Genomic DNA, 23,649 nt, shown 5'->3' on the forward strand with positions numbered 1-23,649 from the left:
ACTCATCTGCTTGCACTTGAAACAAAGGATTTTCTCAAAAAGTTGTCCATTCTTGGCTATGAATATAAGATATGGTGTCAACGAATGGGTAACATGCTGTATTTAGAGGTAAGACAAATTATTTTTACTGTAATTTTATTTTTTATTCAGCTAATTAGTATATAAAGTCATCTTTCTGTGTGACGAAATTTGCATGTATTAAAGCAACAAATCCAATTATCAATAAAGTTGAACTGGGAATAAATGTGCATCAGATATAAAAGATTTTCTTTAAAGTTGAGCTGGGAATAAATGTGCATCAGATAAAAAGATTTTCTTTAAAGTTGAACTGGGAATAAATGTGCATCAGATATAAAAGATTTTCTTTAAAGTTGAACTGGGAATAAATGTGCATCAGATATAAAAGATTTTCTTTAAAGTTGAACTGGGAATAAATGTGCATCAGATATAACAGATTTTCTTTAAAGTTGAACTGGGAATAAATGTGCATCAGATAAAAAAGATTTTCTTTAAAGTTGAACTGGGAATAAATGTGCATCAGATATAAAAGATTTTCTTTAAAGTTGAACTGGGAATAAATGTGCATCAGATATAAAAGATTTTCTTTAAAGTTGAGCTGGGAATAAATGTGCATCAGATATAAAAGATTTTCTTTAAAGTTGAACTGGGAATAAATGTGCATCAGATATAAAAGATTTTCTTTAAAGTTGAGCTGGGAATAAATGTGCATCAGATATAAAAGATTTTCTTTAAAGTTGAACTGGGAATAAATGTGCATCAGATATAACAGATTTTCTTTAAAGTTGAACTGGGAATAAATGTGCATCAGATATAAAAGATTTTCTTTAAAGTTGAACTGGGAATAAATGTGCATCAGATATAACAGATTTTCTTTAAAGTTGAACTGGGAATAAATGTGCATCAGATATAACAGATTTTCTTTAAAGTTGAGCTGGGAATAAATGTGCATCAGATATAAAAGATTTTCTTTAAAGTTGAACTGGGAATAAATGTGCATCAGATATAACAGATTTTCTTTAAAGTTGAGCTGGGAATAAATGTGCATCAGATATAACAGATTTTCTTTAAAGTTGAACTGGGAATAAATGTGCATCAGATATAACAGATTTTCTTTAAAGTTGAACTGGGAATAAATGTGCATCAGATATAACAGATTTTCTTTAAAGTTGAGCTGGGAATAAATGTGCATCAGATATAAAAGATTTTCTTTAAAGTTGAACTGGGAATAAATGTGCATCAGATATAACAGATTTTCTTTAAAGTTGAACTGGGAATAAATGTGCATCAGATATAACAGATTTTCTTTAAAGTTGAACTGGGAATAAATGTGCATCAGATATAAAAGATTTTCTTTAAAGTTGAACTGGGAATAAATGTGCATCAGATAAAAAAGATTTTCTTTAAAGTTGAACTGGGAATAAATGTGCATCAGATATAAAAAAAATTCTTTAAAGTTGAACTGGGAATAAATGTGCATCAGATATAAAAAGATTTTCTTTAAAGTTGAACTGGGAATAAATGTGCATCAGATATAACAGATTTTCTTTAAAGTTGAACTGGGAATAAATGTGCATCAGATATAACAGATTTTCTTTAAAGTTGAACTGGGAATAAATGTGCATCAGATATAACAGATTTTCTTTAAAGTTGAACTGGGAATAAATGTGCATCAGATATAACAGATTTTCTTTAAAGTTGAACTGGGAATAAATGTGCATCAGATATAACAGATTTTCTTTAAAGTTGAACTGGGAATAAATGTGCATCAGATATAACAGATTTTCTTTAAAGTTGAACTGGGAATAAATGTGCATCAGATATAACAGATTTTCTTTAAAGTTGAACTGGGAATAAATGTGCATCAGATATAACAGATTTTTCTTTAAAGTTGAACTGGGAATAAATGTGCATCAGATATAACAGATTTTCTTTAAAGTTGAACTGGGAATAAATGTGCATCAGATATAACAGATTTTCTTTAAAGTTGAACTGGGAATAAATGTGCATCAGATAAAAAAGATTTTCTTTAAAGTTGAACTGGGAATAAATGTGCATCAGATATAACAGATTTTCTTTAAAGTTGAACTGGGAATAAATGTGCATCAGATAAAAAAGATTTTCTTTAAAGTTGAACTGGGAATAAATGTGCATCAGATATAAAGATTTTCTTTAAAGTTGAACTGGGAATAAATGTGCATCAGATAAAAAAGATTTTCTTTAAAGTTGAACTGGGAATAAATGTGCATCAGATATAACAGATTTTCTTTAAAGTTGAACTGGGAATAAATGTGCATCAGATATAACAGATTTTCTTTAAAGTTGAACTGGGAATAAATGTGCATCAGATATAACAGATTTTCTTTAAAGTTGAACTGGGAATAAATGTGCATCAGATATAACAGATTTTCTTTAAAGTTGAACTGGGAATAAATGTGCATCAGATATAAAAGATTTTCTTTAAAGTTGAACTGGGAATAAATGTGCATCAGATATAACAGATTTTCTTTTATACAGTATTAATTTTCAGTTACCTACAGTGACTGTTGATAAATTGATATTTATGGCCTAGCACAATGATGAAGGTAAGGGTGTCATGTACTCAACAAGTTGTGCACTGAACAGCAAACTGTCGTACAGGTTGTTGTATTCGCATTTGTCTCTAGCTGACCTGAATGAAAGGAATACATACTTTTATATATGTATTTGTTTATCATTCACTTTATGTTTCTGATTCATGCTAACCAAAATGCAACACCAATTCAGTTGTTTTTGGTGCTGTCTTTTGAGATCTGGGGCCTAATTCACTAAACTCTCGCAACTTTGCGATCTCACAGTGCAATGCTAAAAGACTTGCAAAGAGGATGCTTTGTTGTTTAGCACAGCCTAAGAGACCTTTGTGAATTAGACCCCAGATTCATAAACTGATCCTGTTCTATTCAGTGCCTTATAGTGTAATACCACTTACGAGGTCGCATAGTTTTATTCAATGAGCCTTACATTCCTAGTAACTCATGGATATGAATATATATTTATATTTGTCCCATCATATTTGTTTATATATATGCAGAGTTTAGGCTGAAGCCCATAAAATATTAGCAATTTGTGTCTTTAGGTAATCACAGACAAAACACTCACATAGAAGGTTTTTGGAACAGTCTGTTGTACATCTCTTTAAATTTAATGTCATGAAATATTAGCGTCTTGTATGACCTCGCTAAATTAGCTGACATTTTATGCTTGCTAACATTTCCTCATTTACAGTAGCCATGCCACCATGTGTATTCGTTAACACATCTACATCCAATTAACTTTTTCATAGGACATCTGTTGTTCAAGAAAGATGTTTGAAAGCTGGATGCAGTAAAATCTTTTCCATGTTAGAACTGGTTAAGCTTCTTTACCTGCAATTACATATATACATCTATTCCATTCTGTCCCAATGCCATGTCAAAAACCTTCCAGTAAAAAAACACCTTTTCCCAAACCACCCAGTTAATTCAAATGAATGTATATTACAGTGTTCAAAATAACCACTTGTCCATTTATAATCCTAGCTGCCAAGTGAAAATCTGCGTGATCAAGCAAAATGTACTTAGTGGTTGTCCAGTGGACAAGACTGAAGAAACATGATCAGTACAATTTTAGTTTTGTGTAGTCAAAGACATCATCTTTATACTTAAAACAACAAATCACTTATTTGGACAAAGGAAATACTGATGGACACGTAGATTTATAGATCTATGTATTTGTCCGGTGGACTAGTGAAAAATTCTGCTTATTTTTATTATTGTATAGGGATGAATTAAACCTTCATGTGTCTGAGGATGAATGCACCTGAATTCAGGTTTTGATATATATCTTGACATGGTGTAACTAATGTGGATGTTTTGTTTAGGATCTGGAGAAAGCCAACAGCTCCCTCGAGGTCAGTGATGATGCAGCAAATGTGAATGCCCAGTACAAAAAGGTGAGGTTTATGATTATTCCTAGATGTAGATAATATGTACCAGAGCTTATGTTGTAACATGGACTTCAGGGCCACATTATCTGAAGGGATCTTAGTGCTAAGATCACCTTTAGAACATAAGGTAGCCATGCACTTAAGGTGATTAAGTTGATCTTAATGCTAAGATCACTTTGTAAAAAGGGGACCAGGGCCCTGTTCCACGAAGCGATCTTAGCACTACTATCACCGTAAATATCTACCATCACGACCTTAATTTATTTCTACGATCAACGACGTGGCGTAGTTTATTATCGTTGTAAATTGTAAACTGTGAAAATTTACAATAGGTACAAGGCAGTTGTAAGCCACTAACGTAGCTGTCAAATGGCAGTTAAATGATGATTTGATAATTTTGTAAGAAGGATACTAACTTTTGGTGTAAAAATGGATCTAATATATACCAAATACCTTTTATGAAAGTCAGTGTTTGATGAAAAAAAATGTCTATGCCATACGACCTTTACGCGAAAATACAGGAGATAACTCTGTCTTGTGCATTCGGCAATTATCGCTTAGTAAATAAACTGACAAAGTTACTTTATGGACGTCCGATATCAATGAATACATTCAAGATGTTCCGTAAAGTCGGTAACCAATTTATTATTTAACTGATTCGCATTTGTTCACAAAGAGACCGGCCTCGGTGGCGTCGTGGCAGGCCATCGGTCTACAGGCTGGTAGGTACTGGGTTCGGATCCCAGTCGTGGCATGGGATTTTTAATCCAGATACCGACTCCAAACCCTGAGTGAGTGCTCCGCAAGGCTCAATGGGTAGGTGTAAACTACTTGCACCGACCAGTGATCCATAACTGGTTCAACAAAGGCCATGGTTTGTGCTATCCTGCCTGTGGGAAGCGCAAATAAAAGATCCCTTGCTGCCTGTCGTAAAGAAGAGTAGCCTATGTGGCGACAGCGGGTTTCCTCTAAAAACAGTGTCAGAATGACCATATGTTTGACGTCCAATAGCCGATGATAAGATTAAAAATCAATGTGCTCTAGTGGCATCGTTAAATAAAACAAACTTTTTTTGTTCACAAAGAAGATTTTAATCATTAAAGGGGCACTTACGACAACCATAAGGTTGCTTTGTGGAACGGCTGTAAAGTTTATGGTGCCAGTTGTAAAACTCACCTTAAGTCACTACAATTAACCTTACCTACAACTCTTTCATGGAACCGGGCCCAGGTCCTGAGGAACAGTATTTGAAACTGAGGGGAGTGGGCAGCTGGGGCCTATCTTTCAAAATGTTTTTATCTTCAAATGGAGTACAAAATTAAAAGGTTTTGGATGACCATTTTTAACTATTTTGAAGGTTATGTTTTTTTTATCGCCTTGACGAATTGGTGGTGACAATCACCAAAACCAATGTGGATACCAACGAAGACAAAACTATTACTTCACCAATCTAGGTTACTGTTTTGTTAATATTTTCATTGCCTTTATAAATGTAATTAATTAATCAATTTAAGATCAACATCCATACATCGCTTCTGCATAAGTTATATCCATCATGCACCAAATTCAGTTGTATTGTGGACAGATGTAAATGTGCAGAAGCAGGGGTGGACCAACTGATTTCTATATCATTGAAGTTGGTAGACGGTGGACAATGTTCAGAAGCATTTGCAGATGCAAAAAACTAAAATAATAAATCAAATTGCTGTCTAATAATGATAAACACTGAACAAATATGAGAGAGACAGCAAGAGACTAGACAGATAGACAGAGAGGGAGGGATAGTGAGGGAGAAAGAGACTAGACAGATAGACGGAGAGGGAGGGAGAAAGAGACTAGACAGACAGACAGAGAGGGAGGGACGGGGGAAGGATGAGAGAGAGAGAGAATGAAAGAGATAGGGAGGGACAGACAGAGGGAGCAAGAGACTAGACAAGAGAGGGAGGGACAGGTGGAAGGATGTGTGAGAGAGAGAGAGAGAGAGAGAGAGAGAGAGAGAGAGAGAGAGAGAGAGAGAGAGAGAGAGAGAGAGAGAGAGTGATAGAGATGTATTTGAGGTTTTTGTAGCCAAAGAATGAAATAACTCAGTCTGTGTAATATATTTACAATAATCATCAAAGTTTTGTGAAAGATCAAACCTGTGTATGTATCATTGAACATTTTTTTCTGCTTTTTGTCTGTTTTTTCAATTTCGTAATGGATTTCTTTACAGGGTTCCCCAGTAGACCAGGAATCATCCATGTAAACTATCACTCAATACATTTTTCTTAATAACATACATTTACTTAAGTGTTTTGTTTAAATAAAAAATGTTCTGTGAAGGCTGGGGGCATGCATGCACTCACGCTTGATGCATCCTCCAGGTAAATTAAATTTTTGGGTAAACACTGCATTATCACTTTACTCCACCAAAGTGCGGTCCAGCCATTGATTTTCCCCCCAAAGTGTTAAGCCCACACTGGCCAAGTGATACAGCTTTCTGCCATCAGCTAAGCAACTTTCCTGTATGACCGTACTTAATTGCTCCACTGCCATTGTGCGAGTGTTATATGTCTGGTATTGATCAAGGGCCCATAATCCTATTAATGCACATATGTCACTCGGAAGGTTTTTTGATGGAAACTAATGGGGTTAGGTTCACATTATTTTTATGTGTTGACAAATGTAGCTGTTGACCAGTTTACAGACCTGGTGCTTTGAGAATGGCACCGGCCTGATTAGTAGGCCACATTGTGAGAGATGGAAAGGAAAGGAATGAGAGTTTAACAAGATCCCAGCACCTTGTGTAAACACTCGGACTGGGTGCTTGTGATGTATGAAAGAGTAAAACGAGAACAAACCGACGCTGGCATTTAAGGGATATTTTATATGCACATTCCCATTGACGTTAATTATTTTAACTTGATTTCCGTGCCGATATTTAAGCACAATGTCCTTGACAAGGATGGCCCAATGTTGTGTACGTCTAGAACAGTGGATTAATGAGTTTCTACAGGTATTGGTTCTGTCTGTCCACAACAGTGGAACTTCCAATTTGTCTTATCGAAAACAGAGGGTTACGGGGACCTATTTGTGCTGCCTACAGGTGTAAAACAGTGGGTTAATGGGAACCTATCTTTGCTGTCACGGAAGGAGTTAGCTCAGTCAGTTGAGTACTCATCTGAGGTGCTTGCATCAAAGGATCGAACCACCTCGGTGGATCCGTTCATCTGATTGGGGTTTTTCTTGTTGCAGCCAGTGCACCACAATTGATCAATGTCCTTTCCTGTCTGTGGGAAAGTGCATGTAACAGATGCCTTGCTGCTAATGGAAAAATATAGCCGGTTTCCTCAGATGACTACGAGTCAGAATTACAATATGTTTGACATCCAATAGCTGATGATTAATTAATTAATCAATGTGCTCTAGTAGTGTCATCAAACAAAACAAACTTAACTTTCTATCTTTGCTGTCTGTCCAAAATAGTGGATTAATGCACTGACTTCACTGTTTATTGTCCAAACGTGTTTAAAAATGATGACAAGACATTCTGTTGCATTAAGGCAGTTGACCATATAACCTCAACAATGAAAAACACACAGGTTTATTAAAGTACTTGATGTAGCTGTTTTTGTATTTTCAGTATTGGTACACATAAGATATGAGGTAATATTTCAGTTTTAAAGAACCTTTCCTGAGTTTGATGCTATTGTAAGATGGCCTTTTTGATGACTACAGTTAAATATTAAATATATGTTCTTGTTTAGAACATCAGTGTCTCGAAACTCGCCAAAAATATGGTGGCCCAAAATATAATAATGGATGTTGGCAAATTATGGTAAGAGATCCACAAGCAAGATATTAATATGGAATACAAAATGAATAGTGGCTCATATGTTATAGCTCTAAAGAAGATCGCCCACATAATATTATTTGAGTGACTAATGCCATTATTTTTTAAATATTTAAGTTGCCCAAACAGGACATTGGTCACATTTGTTTACCTGGCCACAGGCCGTTTTGAGTCCTACATATGCAGAGTGTTTATGGTTATCCTAATGTTTGTAGTAGCCTAAACTGAATTTTACCTCCAAATAATTGAGTACCGTACATACAGGGCTTTAGATCTCAGTAATTTGGACACAAAGGGGACTCTCTCTCTCTCTCTCTCTCTCTCTCTCTCTCTCTCTCTCTCTCTCTCTCTCTCTCTCCTCTCTCTCATCTCCTCTCTCTCTCTCTCTCTCTCTCTCTCTCTCTCTCTCTCTCTCTCTCTCTCTCTCTCTCTCTCTCTCTCTCTCTCTCTCCCTCCCTCCCTCCCTCCCTCCCTCCCTCCCTCCCTCTCACAAACATGCACACACACACACTCTCTTTCTCTTTCCCTTCTCCCCTCTCTCTCTCTCTCTCTCTCTCTCTCTCTCTCTCTCTCTCTCTCTCTCTCTCTCTCTCTCTCTCTCTCTCTTTCACTTCACTCTCTCTGTCTCTCACTGTCATGAAACATTTTGTTAATGATGAACCAGTATAATGCATTACATGGCAAGGGAAACAACTGTATTTTGCAACCAAAATGTATAGTTATCTCCTGTAGTTTTATGTGCAATTGGCAGTTTATTTTTCTTAATATTAAGCATGTACAGTATTTAAATTATGTGTACCAGGGCTTCTAGGTTATGGTAGCCCCACTCCCATGGCTAGCAATATTCAATGTTGAGCTAGTAAATAATTACTATTGTCATGCCTGACAGCTAGTGATTTTGTTTTTAAAATGCTGCAGTTAAGTCTATTTTGTAAATATGAATATCCTGTCCCAACCACCACCCCCTAATGTTAGTGGTTTTAAGATCTATCTCCCTCTTTAGGTGACATATCCGATTATTACTATTAATTAGTAAAATTGTATTAACTTAAAGTAAAGTAGTACTAGTAAATTTTTAAAATCAGTGATCCCATGGCTAGTGGATTTTTATACAAATTCTAGAAGTCCTGTATACACTGTGTTCTGTGAACAATTCCATCTGAAAATGAAAGTACTTTAATGTCACCCTTGTAGAGAAATTAATTTGTCTTTGATATATTGCTCGAGTTTCTTCACCTCTTGTCAGACTATGTATGCCACCAGACAGAATATAGATTTTACCATCATCATTTTGTGATTCTACATAGATGATGGTATTTCGTGAAATAATTACAAAATCAATTATCAGTAAAATATGCAGGATACTTAGTAACATAAGACTAGTTAGTATGTCTACTGACCCATCCACTTCTCCATCCATCCATCCATCCGTCCGTCCGTCCATCCGTCTGTCTGTCCGTCCATCTGTCCATCCATGCACTTGTCCATCTGTCCATCAAATCCATTCATCTATCTATCCACCCATCCACAATTCTAACCATTCATCCATCTATTTTGCAAAGTAAATAATGTCTGCTAATCCATCCATCGATCCATTTATCAATCCATCCATCTATCCATCCATGCACTTGTCCATCCATCCATCAATGCACTCACCATCCATCCATCCAATCCACTTATCCATTTATCCATCCATCGAATCCACTTATCCGTTCATCCATCCACTTATCCATCCATTCATCCAGTCCACTTATCCGTTTATCCATCCATCGAATCCACTTATCCGTTCATCCATCCACTTATCCATCCATTCATCCAATCCACTTATCCATCAGTCCATCCATCCATCCACTTGTCCATCCATCCATCCATCCATCCATCCATCCAACCATCCACTTGTCCATCCATTCATCCATCCATCCATCCAATCCATTCATCCATCCATCTATCCATCCATCCATCCACTTGTCCATCCATTCATCCATCCATCCATCCAATCCATTCATCTATCTATCCACTCATCCACAATTCTAACCATTCATCCATCTATTTTGCAAAGTACATAATATTGTCTGCTAACCCATCCATCGATTCATCTATCAATCCATCCATCTAATCCATCCATTATTTTAACCATTTATCCCTCTATTGTACAAAAGTAAATCATATTGTCTGCTGACACATCTATGCATCTATTCATCAATCCCACCCACCCATCAATCCATCAATTCATTCAAATACCCATTCATCCATCATCCATCCATCCATCCATCCATCCCTCTATTGTGTGAAAGTAAATAATATTGTTTCCATCCATCCATCCCATCCCATCCCATCCCATCCATTCATGCATCCATCTACCATGTCTCTCTCTCCTACTTCCACCCCCCCCCCACCCCCCCACCCCCCACACTCTCTGTGTCATTGTCTGTCGTGAAACATTGTTTTCAATTTCACAATGAATCAGTGTAATGTATCACATGACATGAGAGAGAACTGTTTTGTAAGCAAAATGTACATTACACAACTTTATCTCTTTTTGTCTTGTTTAAAAAATGATTATTACGATTAGCATGTAGGCAACTGTTTACAGGTTGATGCAAGAATTAGGGAATCATTGTTAATCAGGACTAAGTTGTCCAACTGAAGAAATTAAATCATGTGTCCAGTGGGGAATAGCTCTACAGAGGACGCAGTAAATCCATGGAAATGTTTATTAACTCAACTTCTGTCATGTCAACATTGTTGGCCAATACACATGTAGAAGATTTGATTAACATGCCCATATCCAAATGGTTCAGACACGCCCATCCCAGGTCTGGGACAGGAAGGGGTAGGGGAAGAGTTTGATTGGTATTGGCTTTTATATTCCTGGTAGTATATTGACATCTATTATACACACTTGTCATAATTTAGTAAAGAATCACACTGATGAAAATTATGAAAGCAACTTATCTTGGGTTCCATCAGGGAGGTGCAATATAATAATAATAATATAACTACAGTGAAACCTCTCAAAATCCGACCCTCTGTAAACCGGAATTCCCTCAAAACCGGACATTTTTCATAGTCCGTTTTCAAATATCTGTGCAGAAGAGAACCTCTCTAAACCAGATACCTCTTAAAACTGGACTTTTTACTTGGTTCCTAGGGTGTCCGGTTTAGAGGAGTTTCACTATATACAGTTGTCATAGCCAAGGAAAAGGAAAAGAAAGGATGTTTGTTTAATGACACCTCAGCACATTATTGTTAATGCTACAGCTGTTTAGTGTTCAGCATATGGTAACTCTGTAGCCACATAGGCTACTGCTTCCAAAAAAAAAGCAGCAATGGGTCTTTTACATGTATTTTCACATAGACAAGGCAGCACATATTATGGCCATTGGTGCAGCTTTATTTGGACATTGGTCGGGACAGAAAACATGAATCCATCAAGGGTAATTGATCCAGTGACTGTCACACCTGAGGAAATTGCTCTGCTTCTGAGCTACATCCTTAAAATGATTTAAGTAAATATTTATATCCATGTGTTTGTCGATTGATAATGCAGGTAGGCGTTTTAGCGACATATGATACTATTGTTTTCTATGGGATTTGATTTGGTAGCATACTCCCTATACTGTACCGTACTAAAGCCTCTTGTCCTCTGTGATACACAAGTGGTTTGTTTATTTATTTTACTGGATAGTTGATATCTGCATATATATACATAGGAAAGAGGAATTTATGTACTTACGATTTGCATTTTAAGCTGTGCCTGTCAGTATAGATCCATACTAAATTACCCTTTTACAAGGGTGCATGTGAGACTTTAACACAGACTTCTGTGGATAGATGTGACTAAGCACTAAAACATTAGTTTTGTATAACGACTTGTCTAGAACACATTGATTTATGAATTGTTATGTATTGGGTGTCAGTGGAGTGCTTGGATCGAAGGATGAAACCCCCTTGTTGGATGCATTTTCTGACTGAGTTTTTCCCATTCCACCATGACTGGTATATCAAAGGCCATAGTAATAGTATGTGCTGTTCCGTCTGGGGGAAAATGGATGTAAAAGGTCCCTTGCAGCTAATGGAAAAATGTTAGCAGCAGTGCTCAAGTTTAATGGTGGCCCTAGTCATATGCTTCAATGCTGTCAAAATTAAACATCGTCTCAGAGTCATATTGGTAGTGTGTTATTTTTTAAAATCTGTATTGGTCTACAAAAAAAAATTGCAAGCTTATTAAATAGCTGGTAACAACCTTGTGACCATCGCATAACTACCACGTTTCGAGCTAGTATTTGGAACCTTTTTACAACCATGCGACTAGCTTGTTGCAAGCTTTTCTTACATGCTTGCAACTAGTTTGTAGCAAGCTTGCCACACCCTTGTGACTACCTTGCAGCAAGCATGCTGCAAGCTTGCAAAATGAAAATATGCTTACGGGAAGCTAGCGAGTTGAAGATATGCATGCAGCTAGCTTGCACAAGCATGCAGCAATTATTTAAGCTTGCAAAATGAAAATATGCTTGCCGGAAGCTTGCAGAATTACTGACTACCTTACGCGAGCTAAATGTTAGCAACCTTGCCGCAAGCATGCATTTTTTTACAAGCAAAAAGCTTGCATTGTTGTGTACATTTTTTTACAAGGTTGTAACAAGGTTTTTTACAAGTAACAACCTTGCCGCAAGCATGCATTTTTACAAGGTTGTAACAACCTTGCCGCAAGCATGCATTTTTACAAGGTTGTAACAACCTTGCCGCAAGCATGCATTTTTACAAGGTTGTAACAACCTTGCGACAACCTTGCCGCAAGCATGCATTTTTACAAGGTTTTTTGTAACAACCTTGTAACAACCTTGCCGCAAGCATTGTTTGTACATTTTTACAAGGTTGTAACAACCTTGCCGCAAGCATGCATTTTTACAAGGTTGTAACAACCTTGCCGCAAGCATGCATTTTTACAAGGTTGTAACAACCTTGCGACATGCACCTTGCCGCAAGCATGCATTTTTACAAGGTTGTAACAACCTTGCGACAACCTTGCCGCAAGCATGCATTTTTACAAGGTTGTAACAACCTTGCCGCAAGCATGCATTTTTACAAGGTTGTAACAACCTTGCCGCAAGCATGCATTTTTACAAGGTTGTAACAACCTTGCGACAACCTTGCCGCAAGCATGCATTTTTACAAGGTTGTAACAACCTTGCCGCAAGCATGCATTTTTACAAGGTTGTAACAACCTTGCGACCTTGCCGCAAGCATGCATTTTTACAAGGTTGTACAAGGTTTTTACAAGGTAACAACCTTGCGACAACCTTGCCGCAAGCATGCATTTTTACAAGGTTGTAACAACCTTGCCGCAAGCATGCATTTTTACAAGGTTGTAACAACCTTGCGACAACCTTGCCGCAAGCATGCATTTTTACAAGGTTGTAACAACCTTGCCGCAAGCATGCATTTTTACAAGGTTGTAACAACCTTGCCGCAAGCATGCATTTTTACAAGGTTGTAACAACCTTGCGACAACCTTGCCGCAAGCATGCATTTTTACAAGGTTGTAACAACCTTGCCACAAGCATGCATTTTTACAAGGTTGTAACAACCTTGCGACAACCTTGCCGCAAGCATGCATTTTTACAAGGTTGTAACAACCTTGCCACAAGCATGCATTTTTACAAGGTTGTAACAACCTTGCTGCAATCATGCATTTTTACAAGGTTGTAACAACCTTGCCACAAGCATGCATTTTTACAAAGTTGTAACAACCTTGCGACAACCTTACCGCAAGCATGCATTTTTACAAGGTTGTAACAACCTTGCGACAACCTTGCCGCAAGCATGCATTTTTACATCAAGGCCTTTTCCTCTAAGACAATGTGTGCCGAGCAATCTAGCTTCAAGGCCAATCAAAGAAGATGCCCAATGACAGAATAAACTGTACCATTTAACTGAATAAACGATAGGTGAAGCACTTTTTAAAAGTACAGTTAAGATGGCAATCAATCATTTCTATCCTAACATCCCCTTCCCAAAACTCCCACAGACTGAAAACATCCAAGGCTCGCACTGTCGGTAGTCAAATTAGCCATTGGCTAATTAAAAATTATTTTTAAGAAAATGGCTAATAAAATTTGCAAGTGGCTATAATTTTGGCTAAACCATTTTCTATCTTCTGATGTGAACAAACGGTTACATAATCTATCCGACAGCTCAAACATAATAATAATACCAAATATTCAATTAGCGTAATAGCGATCTCGCGACTGGTAACGAGAAAATCCAGAATACAGCGTAGGCGTTATGATGTTTGTTTATTTTAATAATCACTGTTATTAATTTTAACGGCATGCATTCGACATGTATGACAACAATAATTCAATGTCTGGAAGATTTGTAACTTGTTATTTTAACTTTTTAAAGTCTTTGAATCAAAGTAATAAAAACAAACCGACAATGCGTGTCAATTTGAATACACATTCCAGTTCAGGGCCGAAAGACATGTAGGATATCCCAAGAGCTGAGTTCAGCCAGATCGAGCAAAAACAAAATGTTCGCTACACTGGTTTGGGCGCTTCACGTTAAACCAAATGGACACGATGGACACCAATCAAATAGTTCGCGATAGTTAGGAAGAACGTTTGTTGCCTGAACTGAGGAAAGCTCTCGACGCGAATATACGCCACCTTTCAGAGTCCGCTGACACCCACGTGTCAAGAGGCTTCGTTGTGGACATTGAATAATACGATTACACAGAAGTAAATCTTGATGTAAATTTGTAGAAAAAAAATAGTTGTTTGCATCAATGAATACCTAATGGCAGTTTAATTTATTTACTTTGTCTTTGTTAATTTTGTACCTATAGTTGAGAGATAGCGATCGTGGAAAATGAACATGCAGTATTTATACAAATTGCAGTTAAATGTACACTGAATTAGTTTACAATAATCATATTTGTTAGATAATGTTAGATATATATTTGTACGACAGTTAATAAGTTAGCTGGATTTTAAAAAGACCGTAAATATTAATTTTATTAACTGTCTTTATTTTATTTATTTATTTTTATTTTTTATAAATGGAATATACTGTGAAGTCGGCATTCTTAGCCTAGGTATTTTACAAGCAGAAATCACAAGCATTTAACACGACGCTGAAATCAACAGCAACAACATGGCATAAATTATGAAACTGTTGGGGGTGGGGAATTGATGGGTTACTTTAAAAAAAGTTTAAAAAAAAACAGAGCATGATTAGCAGGATTGAATACAAACACTTAACTGTTTTCAACCCACTACCCCACTTATTTTGGCTTCATTTGTGTTTTACTGATGCTAAAAATGTAAGCGCCTTAAAAAAATCCTGGGGAAAGGCCTGAATCATCATCCTTTTCAAAGACACCTGTTAAAAGGCAAGAAGGATTGTTTAATTTAACAACATACTCAATACTTTTTAATTATGGTTATATGGCTAAGGACCACACAGATAATGGGAGGAAGGAAGGAAATGTTTTATTTAATGATGCACTCAACACATTTTATTTACGGTTATATAGTGTCGGACATATGTTTTAGGACCACAGATATATCGAAAGGAAACCCGTTGTTGCCACTTCATGGGCTACTCTTTTTGAGTAGCAGCAAGGGATCTTTTATATGCACCATCCCACAGACAGGATAGTACATACCACTGCCTTTGTTACACCAGTTGTGGAGCACTGGCTGGAACAAGAAATAACTCTATGGGGCCACCAATGGGGATAGATCCTAAAGTGACAGCACATCAAACGAGCGCTTTACCACTGGGCTACATTCCACCTCCCAGATAATGAGAGAGGAAACCTGCTGCTGCTACACAATTGGCTACTGATTCTGATTACTACCAGCAAGGAATCTTTCATGTGCAGCAAACCACCGACAGAATAGTACATACCATGGCCTTTGTTACACCAGTTGTGAAGGACTGGCTGGAACAAGAAATAGCCCAATGAGCCCATCGAATCGGATTAATCCTGGACTGACCACATATCAGATGAGTGCTTTACCCGTCCCACCCCCAGACACCTGTTGGAAGAACCGTATAAAGATGCAACAAGTTAGTTCATAAAAAACAGAAGGTTAATTACAGTCAAAATGGCCATCTTTAATTACATGTACAAATACTTAATGTGTAGGCTGTCTTCATATGTAAACACCTTTTATGTAATGTGTGTTGAGTTTGTTGTACCCATTGTTCATATGTTCTACTTTATCTCAAATTGGTGAGATAACAGATCATGGGCAATTTCATCTTTTCATAGGGTCAAGTGCAATAAAGGTCATCACATTCATTGTATATTACATTTGGTTTACAGTATATATCAGCCTAACTTAGCCTAATTCAGCCATTTTGTAGATAGTTACACTTGTCTATAATATGGTGGGTGTTTCTATTTTTTGTTGTTGTTTTGTTTTTGCTTTGTTTTCGCTTTGCTTTGCTTTGCTTTGTTTTGTGTGTTTGGAGGTTTTTGGTTGGGTTTGTATACATGTAACAATATGAAAAACTCACCACAGACTGAGCTCTTCAATATTTCATAATGTGATTATTTTACAGCACCTTTAATGCCCTTCCCTTTTCCTCATTTTGGGTAGAAACTGGCCATGTATGAGCATGTTTCAACCTTAATTTGAACCTACCAGTAATACCAATTATAGTACTGTAATTTTTTGCAGGAATATTTTTCTTGAGGCTTTTTTATAGTAGGGTATTTGGGGTGTATGGTGATTTGGAAATATAATTTTGGGGTGTGTGTGCACGCATGTCTTTTTTGAAAGTGTGTGTGTGTGTTTTAAAAGTACAGATCAAAGATCATCAGTAAAGGACTGTGTAATTAAGTGTGATGTATTGCCTGTATAGTCATCTTACTCCGTTAAGTGAATGATGAATGTAAACGTCTGGCATCCTGGTACAATGGAATTCTTTCCACATGGGAGAAATTGCTAACCATGTAGAAAACATGTGTCTGAAACAGGCATCTGGATTAAATAGCACTTTAAGGGAAACATACTGCAGTGAAACATACCACACTGACGTCATGTTATTACTTTGTTTTTGTATAAAAAGAAACAGCTAATTTTAGTGTTGGACAGAAGGTGAAAAAAACCCCTTGAATAAACAGCTGTCTCAGAAAAGTAAATTTTGTTTTATTTAACAACACCACTAGAGCACGATTTTTTATCTTATCATCGGCTATTGGACGTCAAACATATGGTCATTCTGACACTGGGTTTTTTATAGAGGAAATCCGCTGTCGCCACATAGGCTACTCTTTTACGACAGGCAGCAAGGGATCTTTTATTTGCGCTTCCCACAGGCAGGATAGAACAAACCATGGCCTTTGTTGAACCAGTTATGGATCACTGGTCGGTGCAAGTGGTTTACACCTACCCATTGAGCCTTGTGGAGCACTCACTCGGGGTTTGGAGTCGGTATCTGGATTAAAAATCCCATGCCTCGACTGGGATCCGAACCCAGTACCTAATACCTTAATTGGGTATAAGCACGAAAATATGTTGAAATGAATGAATGAAAATGAGGGATCTTTATATTACACTTACCTATATCCCACCCCATCCACTGCTTGGTGCGTATACAAGAGTTCTTGCAGGTAATTGGCAATATGAGTAACGAATGTGGCAACAGTGTATTTCCTCTCTGTTGCTAAATCTGTAAACACTTGTCCTAGAAGAAAGGGTGGGATGTAGCCAAGTGGTAAAGCACTCGCCTGATACACGGTTGATCTAGGATCGATCCCTATCAGTGGACCTATTAGGCTATTTCTCATTCCAACCAGTGCACCACGACTTGGTATATCAAAGGCTGTGGTATGTGCTATCCTGTATCTGGGATAGGGCATAAAAAAGACCCCTTGCTACTAATGGAAAACATTTAGCAGATTTTCCTTCTATCACTAAATCTGTAAACACTTGTTTGACATCCATTAGCCGATGATTCATAAATTAATGTGCTTTATAGTGGCGTTATTAAAAAAAAAAAAAAAAAATTGTCGTTGAGGTACATGTACACCTGTTAAAGAATGTTATATCATGGTAACTTGTTGAAACATGCATATGTCTGTTACAGTTGGTATATCCTGTTAACCTCTTATCACTCATGTAAACCTGTTAAAGAATCTTATATCATGGTAACTTGTTGAAACATGCATATGTCTGTTAGAGTTGGTATATCCTGTTAACCTCTTAACACCCATGTAAACCTGTAAAAGAATGTTATATCATGGTAACTTGTTGAAACATGCATATGTCTGTTAGAGTTGGTATATCCTGTTAACCTCTTAACACCCATGTAAACCTGTTAAAGAATGTTATATCATGGTAACTTGTTGAAACATGCATATGTCTGTTAGAGTTGGTATATCCTGTTAACCTCTTATCACCCATGTAAACCGGTTAAAGAATGTTATATCATGGTAACTTGTTGAAACATGCATATGTCTGTTAGAGTTAGTATATCCTGTTAACCTCTTAACACCCATGTAAACCGGTTAAAGAATGTTATATCATGGTAACTTGTTGAAACATGCATATGTCTGTTAGAGTTGGTATATCCTGTTAACCTCTTAACACCCATGTAAACCTGTTAAAGAATGTTATATCATGGTAACTTGTTGAAACATGCATATGTCTGTTAGAGTTGGTATATCCTGTTAACCTCTTATCACCCATGTAAACCGGTTAAAGAATGTTATATCATGGTAACTTGTTGAAACATGCATATGTCTGTTAGAGTTGGTATATCCTGTTAACCTCTTATCACCCATGTAAACCTGTTAAAGAATGTTATATCATGGTAACTTGTTGAAACATGCATATGTCTGTTAGAGTTGGTATATCCTGTTAACCTCTTAACACCCATGTAAACCTGTTAAAGAATGTTATATCATGGTAACTTGTTGAAACATGCATATGTCTGTTAGAGTTGGTATATCCTGTTAACCTCTTATCACCCATGTAAACCTTTTAAAGAATGTTATATCATGGTAACTTGTTGAAACATGCATATGTCTGTTAGAGTTGGTTTATCCTGTTAACCTCTTAACACCCATGTAAACCTGTTAAAGAATGTTATACCATGGTAACTTGTTGAAACATGCATATGTCTGTTAGAGTTGGTATATCCTGTTAACCTCTTAACACCCATGTAAACCTGTTAAAGAATGTTATATCATGGTAACTTGTTGAAACATGCATATGTCTGTTAGAGTTGGTATATCCTGTTAGCCTCTTATCACCCATGTAAACCTGTTAACCTATTAACCTACATGCACCTAGCTGTCACAGAAAGTTATGTCCTGTTAACCTGAGTATATACACCTTTTACAGACTGTTCTACATCCACGGTGGTGTAGTGGTTATAAGCCATAGGACCGAAGGCTGGTACATATACATGTAGCAGGTGCAGATCTAGAAGTTTTTGCAGGGGAGTGGGGAGGGTGGTTCATATGCAACTAATTAAATGAAAAATATTTAAGAGTGCCTATTCATTCATTAAAATAAGTGTGGGTGGGGGGGGGGGGGGGGAATTTTGTCCTGTCCGCCCCCTCCCCCTGGATCCGAGCCTTTGTAACTACTGGATTCGCCTCCCAATACTAGCTCCCACCCTCAGTGGGTAGTAAGGCCACTGACTTCTGGCTCACTAACCACTCAAAACTAACCCACTGTCCTGGACAGATAGCACAGCTCTATAGCTGAGAATCAATGTGCTCTAGTGGTGTCGTCAAACAAAACAAACTTTTTTAGATAGCTGAGGTTTGTCCAGGACAGTGTGCTTGAACATTAATTAGATATAAGTAAATAATAAGTATAAATGAAAAGATGACAGTTCTATCCTGTTAACTATTAACACCTGTGTATACCTGTGTACACCTGTCAGACAAAATTATGTATATAACATTGGATATACATGTATATATGTTTATATGTTTAGATGGATATGAACATTCATGACCCATAAGCATACTAATATGTGTATAAAGGAAATTTTGTATATTTGTCGAGCAGTCTATATATTTGAAAGAAAGAAAGACATGTTTTATTTAACGACGCACTCAACACATTTTATTTACGGTTATATGGCATCAGACATATGGTTAAGCACCACACAGATATTGAGAGAGGAAACCCGCTGTTGCCACTTCATGGGCTACTCTTTTCGATTAGCAGCAAGGGATTTTTTATATGCACCATCCCACAGACAGGGTAGTACATACCACGGCCTTTGATATACCAGTCGTGGTGCACTGGCTAGAACGAGAAATAACCCAATGGGCCCACCGACGGGGATCGATCCCACATCGACCGCTGTACCACTGGGCTACATCCCGCCCCCTATATATTTGAGATCAAAGATTTTGAGAGGAAACCCGCTGTCACCACTACATGGGCTACTCTTTCCGATTAGCAGCAAGGGATCTTTTATTTGCGCTTCCCACAGGCAGGATAGCACAAACCATGGCCTTTGTTGATCCAGTTATGGATCACTGGTCGGTGCAAGTGGTTTACACCTACCCATTGAGCCTCGACTGGGATCCGAACCCAGTACCAACCAGCCTGTAGACTGATGGCCTAACCACGATGCTACTGAGGCCTATATATCTGAGATCAAATCATGTAATATCTGTATTCTATAATTGTAGAAACCGTTCTAACCTAACCAATATATTTACCCAATAGTCAGTGCCACAGGGGTGGCGGGGTGGGGGTGAGGGGTGGTTAATATTAAAATGAAAGACATGTTTGTTTAATCAATCCCCAGTATGTTGTTTAACCAGCCGCTGTTGGCGTTCAGATAAATTTTATGCAGTAATTGCGACAAATGGTCTAATAATATTTATGACAACTAGATTGCTTCTGTCACACAGGTTTTTTCATTCATTTCATTTACCACTATAAACCTGATTTTTATGCTTAAATTCAATTAAGGTTCAAGCATGCAGTTCTGGGCACACACACACCTCAGCTATCTGGACTGTCTGTCTAGTGGGTAAATGGTTAGAAGCCTGTGTTTAATCAAAGAGAAGTCAATATTAGACTGTTAAAGTGAGTGGAAGCCAGCACTGAGATGTCAGAGGCCAAGTCCGGGGCGGGCGTGCCTGAACCTAAGTTGGATATGGACACGCCAAATAGTTCCACATTCCACACTGAGATGTATGTGAGCCGTAAGACCATACAATAGCTCAATGACTATGTCATCAATGCCAGTAGCATTTAAATTTGCAGCAAGAGTTGTTATATATACACATTCACAAAGGACAGCACATACCATGACATTTGATATACCAAGGGGCAGGATATGTATCCCAGTGATAAATCATTGGCCTGACGTGTGATTGGTCTATAGGATTGCATGATCTCAGACACTTATTTTCATGCTTATATAATATCCAATTAAGGTTCAAGCACACAGTACTGGGTATATACCTTGGCTATCTGGGATATCTGTCCAGGACAGTGGGTTCATAGTGAGAGAGAAGTCAGTGTATATTGTGACCGTACATCTACCCATTTAGTCATTAAACATTCTTTGGGTGGAGACCAGTACCGATACTTACCAGCCTTCGGTCTGATGGCTTAACCACTATACCACTGAGGCCCGGATGGTGCATGTCACGGCCTTTAATATACTTCACTGTATGGCGCACTGAATGAGATGGGTTGGGGGTGGCAAATACAATGGATCAATCCTCCAATTCATCCCCCTCCCACAGAGCTTAATCCACACTCCACCCACCTGCTTAAACTGTTTTAGCCTCATGCACAGAATTTTTAAGTCTGTTTCAGACATTAAGAAGTTTGTTTGTTTTGTTTAAAGATACCACTAGAGCACATTGATTTATTTATTATTGACTATTGGATGTCAAATCTTTGGTAATTTTGACATATTGTTTTAGAGAGGAAACCCGCTACATTTTTCCATTAGTAGCAAGGGATCTTTTATATGCACCATCCCACAGACAGGATAGCACATACACGGCTTTTGATATACCAGTCGTGGTGCACTGGCTGGAACAAGAAATAACCTAATGGGCCCTCTAATAGGGATTGATCCTAGACTAACCATGCATCAAGCGAGTGCTTTACGCTTCAGACATTAAAGTCCTGTACATCGAGAATGACCATGCCCTGAATCTGCTGGAATATAGTGCTCCTCAAAGCCGAATACCAGCATATAGTGAGTAAGTGATTAAATAGCCACAAACAACAGGTGTGAACAGTATGGAGGAGACAGCATGACCTTTCACAGAATGATGTCAGAATATAATTACGTTTTATTTGATTTATAGTTCCGTGTATGATGTAAATTGTACATGTAATGCAGTGCAAACATTTACCAGAAATACTGAATTCTAGATATATTTTCAAACTATACTTTACAACTATTGCATGCAAGTTTCTGTTTTAAAAACTCTCCACCCCTGAAATTAATACCAGTATAGGACCCCCCCCCCCCCCCCCCCCCCCCCCCATAAAAAAAGCAACTGTTGTATGGACAGTGGTTTCCAGGTAACAAAAACATTGCCAATAAAATGTACACCTCATTGTTTGGAGAAAACGTTGTAAGAAATGTGGACAATCATTGCGGTGGATACAGTGGCTACTTCTTCCGTGTGAAGGGGTTATTGGGTCCAGCAGTTCCCGCCAAATTTCATTGTTTATAACTGAGATCAGCTGACTACCTGCATTGTGTTCTGTGCTGCGGTGTGCTTTGTGTCTGTCATTCATGTGGAATGAATATCGAGATACTTGAGTGGGCTTTAAGGACTGGAAAACCAAAGGTATTCTGGGAGAGCTATAGAGGCTCATGCATTTTTACAAAGTACAGAATGGAACTCTGATATATTCAGATGGTCGTCTTTGTGATTTAAACATTATCCAGTGTTTTGTGTGTGCTTAGTTTGTGAACACCATTCACTATAGGTGCCTACTAGGATTTTACAGTTTTATTAATCGACAGTGGATAACATTTAGTATTAGGAAGATCTTTAATTAGAAATTTGTGTATTTGATGAACTACAGACTATGTGTAGCTCAACATGAAAAGAATTTGAATCTGTAAAATTTGGACATAATAATTATATATTCACATTTTAATGAACAAGTTTGTATTAATGACGGTTACATATGTTTATATATGAATAAGAAAAACATGGATTAGGTGTTGTGGTATTTATAAACACAACTACAAAACACCAATTTGGATTTTTATACGTACCATACATCAAGATATGGTTATAATTTTGTCATGGAAGTTGAAAATAAAATTGGCTCATAATTGAAAGGAGCTGTGGATAACTCAATCTGGCCGAGCGAGATTATTACCTTGAGAAGGAGTTTTATTGCATATGTTCTCATAGTGTTAATGGTGTGGTCAATTTGCCTGTCACTTTCACAAGATGTTGATGGATAGTCTTCGTGCAGGCACGACGGAACTGCTGCCTAAATGAAATTATGGCACAAAATTATATCGGCTAATTAATCCTTTGTGCGAAATACTGGATACCGTCATTAGTTGTGCAAATTTGCTGAGTATTCGACAAATAACAAAGAAATCCATCTGTCAAAACTGCCAGCATACAAACTGGACACGGATTTTCCTCCATGTACAAATCACTAACTGGACACGGATTGTTCATGTACAAATCACTAGCAGGACACGGATTGTCCACATACAAATCACAAGCTGGACAAGGATTGTTCTCATACAAATTCTGCAATACTGGATTAATTTTACCACCTGCCAAACAGCTGATAGAAGGAGAAACATATTTTCTCATTCATATGTACCAACAACT

The 23,649-nt window shown here is 37.5% G+C and overlaps 1 protein-coding gene across 1 annotated transcript in view; it reads left to right on the plus strand.

The window, feature by feature from the left end:
* The window catches only part of LOC121383648 (1-phosphatidylinositol 4,5-bisphosphate phosphodiesterase epsilon-1-like), a 154,233-nt gene that overhangs the window by 1,476 nt on the left and 129,108 nt on the right, over positions 1 to 23,649 (plus strand). Inside the window, exons 1-2 of the mRNA XM_041513741.1 lie at positions 1 to 108; positions 3,917 to 3,988. The exon at positions 1 to 108 is cut by the window's left edge and continues 1,476 nt beyond it. Coding sequence (XP_041369675.1) covers positions 1 to 108; positions 3,917 to 3,988 — 180 coding nt within the window. The remainder of the gene's footprint in view (positions 109 to 3,916; positions 3,989 to 23,649) is intronic.

Source organism: Gigantopelta aegis, chromosome 10 (genome assembly GCF_016097555.1).
Source record: "Gigantopelta aegis isolate Gae_Host chromosome 10, Gae_host_genome, whole genome shotgun sequence".
Lineage (NCBI taxonomy): Eukaryota > Metazoa > Mollusca > Gastropoda > Neomphalida > Peltospiridae > Gigantopelta > Gigantopelta aegis.